Genomic DNA, 12,821 nt, shown 5'->3' on the forward strand with positions numbered 1-12,821 from the left:
GTCTTTCTTTTTCTTTGTTTATGTGTTATCCCATTTTTCCGTGAAATGACGAAGAAATCAAGATTGAAAAACTTACCAGTTAAAATAAAATGCCGAAAAGAAATTCCAAGAGAAGTCCGAGATGCAAAAGACCCCGTGATTCGAAGAAATAAAGGTTTTTCTTTCGTCAATTTGCTGTCAAAAGGTCCTGACCCAGCAGCTGGATAAGGGCTTGGCACGTACAAAAAACACATAGACGCACGCATTTCCAATGTATTATCATAAGATGAGAGCGAATGAGAGAGCAACTCTATGAGACGTACGCGCAGAACCAATTGTAGCAGACGACTTAAGTACACTACTATTTATAACAAATGAATAAAAATATTTATTTTTGGCAAAAATTCTCTAATTAGTCTTATTTAAAATATATTTTGCATTATAAATTAATTTTTTTATTTCGAATTATATCTCAAAAATAATTTTCAGTTATAAAATTGTGATAAGCTGTAAAAACATCAACTCAGTTTCAAATCGAGAGGTAAACTTTTGAACGCACGCGCACGCGTTTCGGACGACCGGAAATAAAGAATCAGCAAAAGTGTAGGGGACAAGAGTCGATGTTTTCTGTGAGTATTGCCTTTATTATCTATTTTCATGGTGCTGATTGAAATTATGCTGTTGAGAACATTATAATTTGATCATATTTCACATTTAACTTATATATTACTTATCGTGCCTCTTTAGTATTTGTTAATGTGAATATTGGCCATTGTTCAGTCCCATGCATTCGTTTTCATGTCAGAACCATGGTGACTTTTGTTTATTTCACTTCAGTTTAACTAGTATTTTGATCAGAGTGGCCTTGAAGTTGAGGGACACGGGATAAGCAATCAATATATGTCTTTTTTACCAATTGCCCAATACACCAAAAGATAGCATACAGATATTACAACACGAAATTGATGTAATGTAATTGTAATATAAATAATTTGAAAAATTCAAAACGAAACCGAAAGAAAGTTGAGTCTTGTCTTGACTGTTTGATTTTAAGTTTTGAATAACAATAAACCTTCAATATTTTTGTTTGCTCACGACTATTTCCCTGGTCTCGGCGCTAATAGACCCTCTGTACCGTATTCAGTCAGAATGCCCACTGCAAATTAATTTTAGCTTTTTTTAGCCAGACTAAAAGCTTCTGTCTCTGTTAATTTGGTTGTTCCGCTGATCTCCGTCACCCATGGGTGCATCTCTGCCGCCGTGTACAGGAAAACTGAAGGCACGACGCATTCAACAATACTAAACATTTCCCGCAAATTTATAAGAGGATTTACAGAATGAAGTCCTCCTACGAAACTTACTAAATGATGTGAAGTCAATTCCTCCTAATATGATGAATATCCCTCAAATAGCGTCATTTAAGCGTTGATTTTTCTTCTCGTTGACAAAATACGGTCCAACCTTGCGATTTCTCAAATTTTTCGTCTAATGAGCAAAAGAGGGCGCGCGATTTATCTTCATATCAAAGACACTACAAGGGAAAGACTGCACAAAAACTATCTTAAACATTAATCGATGCAAAGCGTTATGCGAAGTCGGCAAAGTGTCCAATCTTTTTACTGTAAAGACTTTGGTGGAACGTTAATTGACAAACGAACGGTAGCACTTGCGGGGCTTCGTTCAAGGTACGTAGAATTTTCTATATTTTTTGTTTAATTTGTCATCGTTTTGAATATTTTCCAAAAAGTATTACCATCAGCAAAAATAATAAAAAAGTATGTTTTTTAAGTTATTGCATTTATTGGTGTCTCTATTTTATCAAACAATCATTGAAATTGCGCATACAATGAATCAAGAATCTAGTTTTAAAAATACCGACAAGCTAAATTAAGGTTGTGAACTGTATTAGCGCCAACAACGACCTTCCTTTTATTTCCGTGGAAGAAACATGCGAAGCCAGTTTCCAGACCGAGGTAAGCAATTTTGCTCTTTTTTGTGTCCTTTTTAAATAAAAAAAATATGTAAAAAATTGAAAATGGAACGCTTTTCACCAGAAAAAGCCCTGGTGAGTAGCGGAATGGGTTTCAGCTAACATCATTCACGTTATGAAGCGATGTTAACGACAACTCTAAAATCCATCGCGTAAACACGTTGGTTGTGCGAGGTTAGTATACTAACCTCGCAATACGTGTGAGTGGATCTCCGTTGGCTCCACTCACCAATTACAGAGACCGAAGTTCTAACTGAATCTGTACAGGGACTCAATGGCCATATGTTTATGTATGAAGCTTGGATAAACCAGGAAGTGGGAATTGCATGACAGCCAAAGCTTAAATAAGTCACTGTTTTTTCCCTTTTTTAAAAGTTTATTTTTTTTCTGTTATGGTGCATTTTAGACCAAAATGGAATATTATTTTGGTCCAGTTCTTTTGATATATTTCTATGAAATAAAGACAAAAATCGATGAGCCCCGTTTGGGGGATTTTGCATTGTTAACCCCTAATGGCGGCTTCACGCACACGATCGCGAGCCATCTGTGTACGAGGAGAAATAAAAATAAAAAAATTAAAATGTTTAAAAACTCCTCGAAACAGACGGCTGCCAGCTGTCTAATTTTAGTAAAATATTTGCACAAATACACACCATGAGGCTTGTCAGCTCAGCGGGGCAATTTGTCTAGTCATTTCTTTTAGTTATGAATTTTTGAGTGAAATTAGTCATTGTTTTTTGCAGTCTTGATATAAAAAATTATATCTAATGTAAATTTTTTTACTAAAATATCTCTGGATTTTGTACAACAACCCTAAAACTCAATAGAATATATGCATATTCTATACTTTCTATGCAACCTCTACACAATTTGCCAAAACCTACTTAGTACTTGACTTCATTGCAATTTAGAGCCTTCAATGAATTGCAGCCCTTCCAACGGTGCCGTTGATCTCCAATCTTAGGGGAGGAAGAACACAGGAGAGAGAGAATGGTGCTTGAAAATATGCATAGAGTACTCCCTCGTGTATGCCCTACACCCACATGGACTGTGAACATGATAGGCAGACACTTGAACATAACCTCCTTCACTGCCCACTTCACAAGTCACATAGAGAGGAGATGATGCAATCCATTGACATTGGATATCAGAGGACAAGCACCCCTTCCTATCTTCGAGATATATCTTTTTTTTCCCTTCTTGGGACTAACCCCAAATTGTCATCCCAAATACAATCTATAATAGCATCTTCTTTGGTTCGCTCCATCAAAGTTCTAGCACCGAGCCTAGCAGCTCATCAACCTTGTGACAGACACACTAAGAGTAAACCAAGGAGATCATTTGGGTGTGGAAACGACCCACAACAAACAACAACAGTAACAACTTGAAAGTCTGACTATTCTGGCAGCTTTTTTTCAACTTATTGAGGTCTTAGTGCCCCCTAGATTGTTATTGACCCCATGTGGCAATTGAAGATTGACTTAACCTTATTGATATTTTGATGGGGACTGGATGGCAGGTGCAATTCACTGTGTGAACATGCTACTCTTTGACAAAATATTGTAATGTGCATATATCTAGGTTTTGACTCTCCCATACAGAACTAGCATTTTTTTCTGAGTACATTTACTTCAGACCATTTACTTCAGTCTGCATCAAAACTATCACAAAGATAAGGCTGACTGACAGTTTTTACCACAATGTTGGGATCAAATCTGATATAGAGCTATTCGCGATGCATGATGTAGCTGAAACTTTTGGCTAGATATTGGAGAGTGTATTGAGCTAAAACTTGTTTGCACCAGTAGGTTAAAAATGGGAATTTGGGCTGGCTACTAAGTCTAATGCCATGATCTCTGCCCCCTTCAAGTATTTTGACTCCTTGCACCAATTCGTAGTCGTATGCATTTCCCTTTCTTCCCTGCAGCCTTTGTCTGTCGCAGAGTTTGCCAAATCATGTCGCATCTTCTCATCATACTTGGAGTGATGTTAAGCATCGGGGTGAATGTCATCCACACAAAGAATGCTGTTAATGAGAAGGAGGAAGCTAATAAGATTGAGGATATCCTGCCCCACTATGCTGATGACCGCCATCTTGATTCTTTTGATCAAACATTGTTCCTTGGTGGACAGGTAAGATGGATCTACATTAATTCTACCTTTTCAAAGTTTTCACAAAAATCGCAATTGTTCAGGACAAAAAGTTGAACAATGAGAAAGCTCTGTAGCTGAAAATCCAAAGCGAAATCCAATAAAGCAAAAAAGTATACATCAATGGAATATCTTCTTATCACAATTGTTTGCAGTTTTTAGCATCTGTTTGCCAAGCTCTATCCATACTGAAGTGCAAGTGTATTATGTATTGTTATTCAGGGGGGGGGGGGGGCTGGGTGTACTTCAGCTTCCCCCCCCCCCCATTTTTTTTCCAAAATCCCTGTTATTTTCTGAGATTTTCATTTATGTTATGTTTTTTGTCTCACCTGCATAGCAGAGTGAGACTATAGGCGCCGCTTTCCGATGGCGTCAACACCAAATCTTAACCGAAGGTTAAGTTTTTGAAATGACAGCATAACTTAGAAAGTATATGGACCTAGTTCATAAAACTTAGCCATAACGTTAATCAAGTATTACTGAACATCCTGCATGAGTTTCAGGTCACATGACCAGGGTCAAATGTCATTTAGGGTCAATGAACGTTGGCCAAGCTGGGGGTATCTGTTGAATTACCATCATAACTTTGAAATTTTATGGATCTGATTCATGAAACTTGAACATAAGAGTAATCAAGTATCACTAAATATCCTGTGCGAGTTTCAGGTCACATGATAAAGGTCAAAGGTCATTTAAGGTCAATGAACTTTGGCCAAGTTAGGGGTATTTGTTGAATTACCATCATAACTTTGAAAGTTTATTGGTCTAGTTCATAAAACGTGGACATACATGTAAGAGTAATCAAGTATCACTGAACATCCTGTGTGAATTTCAGGTCACATGACCAAGGTCAAAGGTCAATGAACTTTGGCCATGTTGGGGGTATCTGTTGAATTACCATCATAACTCTGAAAGTGTATGGATCTAGTTACTTAAAACTTGGACATAAGAGTAAGGTAATCAAGTATCACTGAAAATCTCATTCGAGTTTCAGGTCACATGACCAATTTCAAAGGTCATTGAACTTTGGCCATTTTGGAGTTAATTATTAGATTGCTGTCATAACTTTCAAAGTTTATAGTTTCTAAAATGTGGATATAGGGCCCGGGGGGGGGGGGGGGGGCCACTTCCATTGACGAGTGGATACCATGCGCGACCATGGGGTCTCGAAAAGCACCCTAAACACGTATTTTCCATATTCTGAAAATGCACCCCTAACAAGTATTGGCATGTGAAACCATACCCTTAACAACAAGTATTGGAAACAAACGATACTCTTGGCAAGTTCCCTGAATTGACCCCCTAAACAAGTACAGCGATATTTTTATTGTTATGTCACGGAAGTCGGTCGTCGGCCTACCTTCACCCACATCATTGGGTTTAGTACAGCCCCACCTCCCACATCTCGCCCAAATCGTACTCTAAACACGTAGTGTTGACTCTTGGGGCAAAAGTTCATCCTTTATAAAACATTTTAGTCTTAATTTTTTACACCCTCGCAAATTTGACCCTAAACACGTAGCTTTCCTAGTGAAAATAGATACCCTTTTTTCATTATTTTAGTGTTTTTGACACCCTTATCACGTTACGTACGTAACGTGCCCTATCTTGAAAAAGACATCCTATTTACGTGTTTTTTTTGTCGCGCATGGTATCCACTCGTCAATGTAAGTGGCCCCCCTGGGATATAGGGGTAATAAAGTATCACTGACAAGTCTTAGGTCGCATGATCAAGGTCAAATGTCATTTATTGTCAATGAACGTAGTATTGTATCATTATATGAATGGTGTTTTTTGTGAATAATTATTTTATAGTAGTTTTCAAAGTCAGCACTGCTGCTATATTGAATCACGTGATGCAGGTGAGACTGCCAGAGGCGCTCCACTCGTTTAAAATGTTTTTATACATAACTAACACAGAATTGGATGTTTAGAACACCAAAGAATAAAAATTGGGAGTGGGCTTGGACTTTTATTTGCACTTATAATATATTTGAAAGAAATACACAGTAAGTGATCCCTTTGTATAATTGGTTTTGTTATTGTTTCTTTTGTTTATTAATCATGCATTTGTCATACCTTGTCTTTCTGATAACTGAATTACTGGTAATACTAAATACTTTTTGTTGTACATACCCATGGCCTTACAATTTGCCAAATTTAAGATTATTTCTTCTCGTGATGGAAAAAAAAGTATCAAAGCCTCAAAATATGATTTAAATCAATTTCTTGGAACATTATATTTGTTATGAATCAATATTCTGTATATATTTTTTTACTTCTTCATTATGGATACTGCTTAACACCCTATTGTAGGAGCCAACTGGCAGGGAGTGCACCAAAGTTTGCAGCCTGGAGAGAGAGAGAGATTTCATTAACTGTATTCAGTTGGAATCTGAAAATATATATATAAATATATTTGAATTATTCCTAATTGTGAAACATTATAATGACATGAAAACTAACATTCTCTCCATTTACATTTCTTTAAAAGGTACATATCATGATATTATGTAGATTTAATCTCAAGATACATATTGGCATTAAAAGATTCTATTCAAGCAAGTATGCCACCAGTGAGACTATTTTTTTTCTAATTCGTATTAAATTGTGACCCCACAGGCCAAAGCCAAGATATTTAGAAGTCTGTCAGATGAAAAGAGAAAGGAAGTATTCTCAGACGTTTTTAAATTGGTGGACAAGAATGGAGATGAACATATCAGTAAAGGTTGGTATGGGGCAGGTCCACGAGACCGGTTATTTTTCCCACAAGGCGGATGATAATGGACATTAATTTGGTGAAGCTTTTGGTAAATGGGGACAACATGATTAATACCGTACTGGAGTATCATCTCACTGACCCATCATTTAAAAAATGTGGTTGTTGAATCCTTTTTTAGCTGTTTATTCTTTGTAAAAAATTTGAAACTTTAGTTTTAAACATTATATTATTATTTCTTGGTTATGTTTTTTTTCTTGGAATGTAGATTTTATTCCATTTCACAACAGCAAGATATGTATACAAACATGTTGACAAAGCCAATTATACCAATGTTTAAGAACGATCAGGAGCTTGATACAAAAATGACCTTTGAACTGCCAAATTCTGGGTTTAGATTATAATTTCAAGATTTGAATGTAAATTATTTGATAAGAAAGAAATCTAAAAGATTTAATTACAATCCAAATGTTTCGATCTGGATTTGTCATTAAAAACTAATGAAATTTTAGTGTAAAGTCTTCACTGAAGCATGCCTGCAACTTATTCAACCCTACTTCCAGATCACAGTTAAGATAATTTTATAAAGAAATAAAGTGCAATGAATGCAAGTTTTTGAAAATTGCAGAGTCCAAAAATGAAGAGTAGTTTTTATCTGATTAATCATAGTATGACCCATGACCCGAGTCTTTGCTCAAGTTTTTAAATGGGGACCCATTACAATGAAGAAGTTACTGTACTATTCTAAGCATTATTAGCTCATTGTTGTGTGGTTGCAATACTGCCCTAGAAGTGGAAAATGTGTATTTTAATGTGCTGTCAAGCCAGATAACTTTGTTAATGATACATGACCATGCAAAGCACTTCTCGAGATGAAGTGCTATAGTAAGAATTGATAATTTGATTTTTTATTTACTGTGAGGGTCTGTGGGAAGACCATTAAAAGGGGTGCAGTTAACTTACTTGAACCCCATGAACAGATAATTTTACTACTAGAAATACAATCAGGTGGTAAAAGCAAATAAGATTGAACATGTCACTCCACTTATGATTCCTAATTTCCCGGTTCTCTTTACGACACTAGATGAGTTGACTGAATGGCTTTACCATGCCTTGCTCACAGTAGATAAAGAAGATGCGATCAATTCCATGGATCCAATCGATGATAACAAAGATAAGATGGTTTCATGGTTTGAGTATCATGATTATGTCTTTGGCTATGCAATGGGTGACGATGTGGAGGAAAACCGGGAGGCCTATACAAAGGTATGATAGAATAGTATAGCCTATAATCTAATGGAGGCTGCAAGTATTGTCTTTGCTGTTAGGAGTCTGATGTTGTTATTGGGAAACGTAAGCAATGTGTCTGATGTGGCGAGACTACAAACAGTGGCTGCCACTGCCTATAAACTCCTGTCTTGATTTAATCGTTTTCTTTTCTGATTGTAGTTTTTGGTATGAAAAACGTACTCCAAATCTTAGGCGATAACAAGAAAACAACCAAAGCAAGATGAGTGGGCATGTAGTTGCTGGGTTGCTTTGCACTCACTGTACTCGTGCTGCATCAAGCTCATTGCTGATGTTTAGGAAATATAGGCTGGACGTGGTATGGATATTGCCTGTCGTGTTCAATTAAAGGACAATTTGAATAAAAAGAGAAAAATCCAACAAGCATAACACTGAAAATTTCATCAAAATCGGATGTAAAATAAGAAAGTTATGACATTTTAAAGTATTGCTAAATTTCACAAAACAGTTATATGCACATCCTGGTGGGTATGCAAATGAGAAGACTGATGACGTCATCCACTCACTATTTTCTTTTGTATTTTATTATTTGAAATACGGAATATTCTATTTTTCTCCTCATTGCCAAGTGAAACAACAATTAATTCCTCCCTGAACATGTGGAATGAGCATTGCTTAATACTATATGATTCAGTCAAGTTGGTCCTTATTGTCAAATCTATAAAAAATGAAATATTGTATAATTAAAACAATAAAAAAACAAAAGAAACAGTGAGTGTGGGACATCATCGACTGTCTCGTTTGAGTTGTGCGTATCACTGTTTTGTGAAAAATAAGCAAAACTTTAAAATGTCATAACTTTCTTATTTTACATCCGATTTTGATGAGATTTTCAGCGTTTTGCTAGTTTGATTTTTCTCTCTTTATTCAAATCAACATTTATTCTGGGGTGGACTTGACCTTTAAAGATACCGCACAACTAGAAAGAATTATATTACTATGTTCAGCATGCATGAAGTACCGGTAGCTCAATAAAAGAGTTTAAATTTGATATTAATAATCATATATATGATTCGTTTTGTAAAATCTTATAAGTCCCATCAGACTACCGGTCCGGTAGTAAGTTTCTGTGTTACAGTGCCCTCGCTTGGCAATATTTGCACATTGCTTGTCGTTATTGTTTACTATTATTGCACAGAGAGGTGCTCAAATGAAGTCAATAAGATGAAATCCTTCACTCAACTTTGTCTGATCTTTCTGTATTCATTTAAGTCGCTTTAAAATGTGAGTCAACTTGTTAATTTTATTTGTTTGTTTTTATGTCTTGACTTCTACCCATCTCTCTCTCTTCCACCCCTTCTCTCTTTCTTCTTCTCCTTCTCTCTCTCTCCTTCTTTCTCTTACTTGATACAGCATATCAAGCGTTCCAAGAGAGCGTTTGATCTAGCAGACAGTGATGGCGATGGATTCTTAACACCCAACGAGTTCCATATGTTTCACAATCCAAGATTATTCAAACAAATGGAGGTAGGAATGATAGCATGAGGAGAAATGGTAGTGAAAGTGGTAGTGGTGGTACCAGTTTATACATAATTAGTACTACATGTATATGCTCCGCTGTATGATTATACAAAAAAATGAAGGTAAGAATGTTTTAAGTAGAAATAATAGTGATATTGCAAATGGTGGTGGTGGTGGTATCGATGGTGGTGGTATTAGTGGTAGTAATTGCATCTAATGAGAATTTTATATCTTGCAATCCAGGATTATACCATTTAGTTATGAAACAAATGTAGGTATGAATGCTACATAAGTAGTAATGGTGATGGTGGTGGTGCCGTTGGGATAGTTATGATAATGGTGATAGTGGTGATGATGATGGTGGTGGTGGTGGTGGTAGCGATGGTGGTATTAGTAGTAGTAATTGCACCTAATGAGTATTTTATATCTTGCAATCCAGGATTATACCATTTAGTTATGAAACAAATGTAGTTACATGTATGAATGCTACATAAGTAGTAATGGTGGTGGTGCTGTTGGGATAGTTATTATAACGGTGATGGTGGTGGTGATGATGGTAGTGGTGGTGGTGGTGGGGATGGTTCTGATTGCCATGGTGCATGTTGAAACCAATGATGGTAGATGTGATGGTGTAATTGGTGTCAGTGGTGATGGTGTTAATATGGTTGTGATAATGGTGGTAATGCATGGTGACCATTGTGATAGTGGTGGTGGTGATGAGTCATGGTGCTGATGATGGTAGGTGTGGTGGTGGTGGTGGTGGTGGTGGTGATAGTGATATTTGATAACACATGAAAGAAGGTTTAGGATGAAAGGAAAGTAGTTTCTTTTTTTTTAAGAAGCATGTGTTCATAATGGTAACATCAGTGTCTCTGTTTAAAAAAAAAACCTAAATATCTATATACAGTATAGACTAAAATACATATTTAGTATGTAATAGTCTTTCATTTTTCTGTTAAACTACCTTTGAAATGCTTTTATCACTCCTCTTTATTTGTCACTTTTATTCATAGAAAGTTGTCATTATGGATTCACTTGAAGATTTTGATACAAACAAAGATGGTGGCATTGAAGTTAATGAGTTCATCGGAGACTTTTTGTTAAAAGAAGGTAAGAGAGAGAGGGAGAGAGACAGACAGACAGACAGAGAGGAGAGGGTAACACTAATAATCAATTCTTTCAGATTTTGAAGAAATTTTTTTTTTCTTAATCTGGTTTCACCTAACTCAAAATCTTAGTCAAATTCCAATCCAAAGTGCCATATTTTGAGCACATTTAATGGCAATTGACCATGATAGTGAGAATACACCCAGCAATGTTCTGTTTTTAGGCCAACTTTGGGCGTGTTTATGCTTCCACTTTTCAGGCCAGAATCAGCGTTTTCATACATGATTAGTCCAAAACACGGTTGCGTCCATGCTTTCATTTAAACAACTTACATATAGGTGCGTTTCTAAACGTCGTTTGACCAGTTTCAGGGTTTCTGGGAAGTATAAACAGGACCACGATCGTAAACGTGTTTAAATGACATCATTTGGTACATGCTTCCGGTGAGATGAAAATATGTGGGCAAATACAGTTGCATCGTTCTATTTCAGGGAGTTAGCTCCACCGAATTACTTCTCAGCTATCTGTTTTTTTCATAATGACCAATTTACATTTGCATGTGTGAATATTAAATGAATCACTATCATGATTAATGTTGAGGGATTAAAAAAAAAACGGAACATGAGTTATGATGAGGAGACATCGCTGAGCCCGAAGCCCTGCAGTAGCATAAACAAATTGATGTCTTATTATTTTTTTATGTATGCGTATATACTTTATGTTGTCTCACTATTATTCTCACCATGGTAGAAATTCTATCAATGGCTATGTCAAGAAGCTCCATGGAATTACTAAAAGATCAAAAATTGTTCAAAGTTAAAATAATAGTCAACCATAACAACTCTCAAAAAAAAAAAACTTTTGAAAAAGGGCATGCCCAATCTGACCTCGCTTTCCTGCTCAACGAAAATTACGATGCGAAGCCAGCTGCAGATTGCGATTTCGCCTCTGAAAAAATGAAGCTTAAACAGCACTCCCAGAACCAAGTTTGGGATCGGCGTTCTGAAATGACGTTTAAAAACGCTGATTCTGTTTCCGCAATGGAAGCATAAACACACCCTAACTTGAAAGGAGGCACCTTGATAAGATAGGGATTAGCTAAAGCCATCATTGAATAGAGGTGATTCTATTGCCTGTTTTGCTCCAGTTATCTCAGCTTAAAGCATACATGAAGCAGCAGCTAATTCAGTAAATCAAAAGAGTATTTGATGGTTCAGATTTCCAGTACATGATAATTGTTTAAGCTTAAGTCACATGATATAGATTGTTTGGAGTTTGAAAATGATGTCCCATCATTTGGTCCTGAGACAGTGGATCCTGCGACAATAGATCCTGCCTTAATTTCTCTGAGGGTTAGGGTTATTGAAGGGTGTTTGTTTAAAACAGTGTTAGGACTAGCTTAAGGGTTGGTTGAGAATCAGATGTAATGTTCAGATTTCAATACACAAGAGCAGTTGAGACTGGAAATGTCACTAATGACTTGGAATCATAAAAAAAAAATTCCTGGATTATTTCATGGTTGCTTCTAATTCTTGCAAATTCCTCAATTCTTAAAAATCTGAGCTCTTCATCAATATATTGCATCAGAAAATATCATCCAACCTCCTTGTCTTGGCCAAAACACTCCCTGTCCATCCCTGATTGGTATAAAAACTTTTAAGATCCAATCCTAGCCAAGAATAAAGCTGTTTGGTGGTTCATAACGGTGTTGGTAGATTATGTATGGTTTTACACATGACTGGAATGTGTTTTTGTGCTAAATGAGATCCCCATTTTTTCAAGTTCCTGGTATTTCATTAATTATAAAATTCTTACCTAATTGTTGACAAAGTAGTACCTTTGCATCAAATTTGTTTTAACCATCTAAACAAAATCAAATATACAAATGATCACATTCACATATAAACCTTAGTTAATATGAATTCAAATTATTTCCAATCTGATTAAGCACATAAGAACATTATTCATCATTGTAAAATTATGGACAACTTTCATAAAAATCTGTGCATACTAAAGATAAAGAAAATCCACAATGTCTGTCTTCCCATTTGTCTAACTTTCGTTGGTTTCAGGATTGGTTATTATGTAGTTGGCCTAATCTTGGAC

General features: G+C 36.1%; 1 protein-coding gene across 1 annotated transcript in view; it reads left to right on the forward strand.

Annotated features, from left to right (window-relative positions):
• Positions 1 to 515: 515 nt before the first annotated feature.
• LOC129277559 (reticulocalbin-1-like) overlaps positions 516 to 12,821 on the forward strand; it is a 16,479-nt gene continuing 4,173 nt past the window's right edge. The window contains exons 1-6 of the mRNA XM_064109965.1: positions 516 to 608; positions 3,897 to 4,102; positions 6,743 to 6,848; positions 7,924 to 8,105; positions 9,501 to 9,614; positions 10,622 to 10,718. Coding sequence (XP_063966035.1) covers positions 3,926 to 4,102; positions 6,743 to 6,848; positions 7,924 to 8,105; positions 9,501 to 9,614; positions 10,622 to 10,718 — 676 coding nt within the window. The 5' untranslated portion in view covers positions 516 to 608; positions 3,897 to 3,925. The remainder of the gene's footprint in view (positions 609 to 3,896; positions 4,103 to 6,742; positions 6,849 to 7,923; positions 8,106 to 9,500; positions 9,615 to 10,621; positions 10,719 to 12,821) is intronic.

The sequence above is a fragment of the Lytechinus pictus genome, chromosome 15 (assembly GCF_037042905.1).
Source record: "Lytechinus pictus isolate F3 Inbred chromosome 15, Lp3.0, whole genome shotgun sequence".
NCBI lineage: Eukaryota > Metazoa > Echinodermata > Echinoidea > Temnopleuroida > Toxopneustidae > Lytechinus > Lytechinus pictus.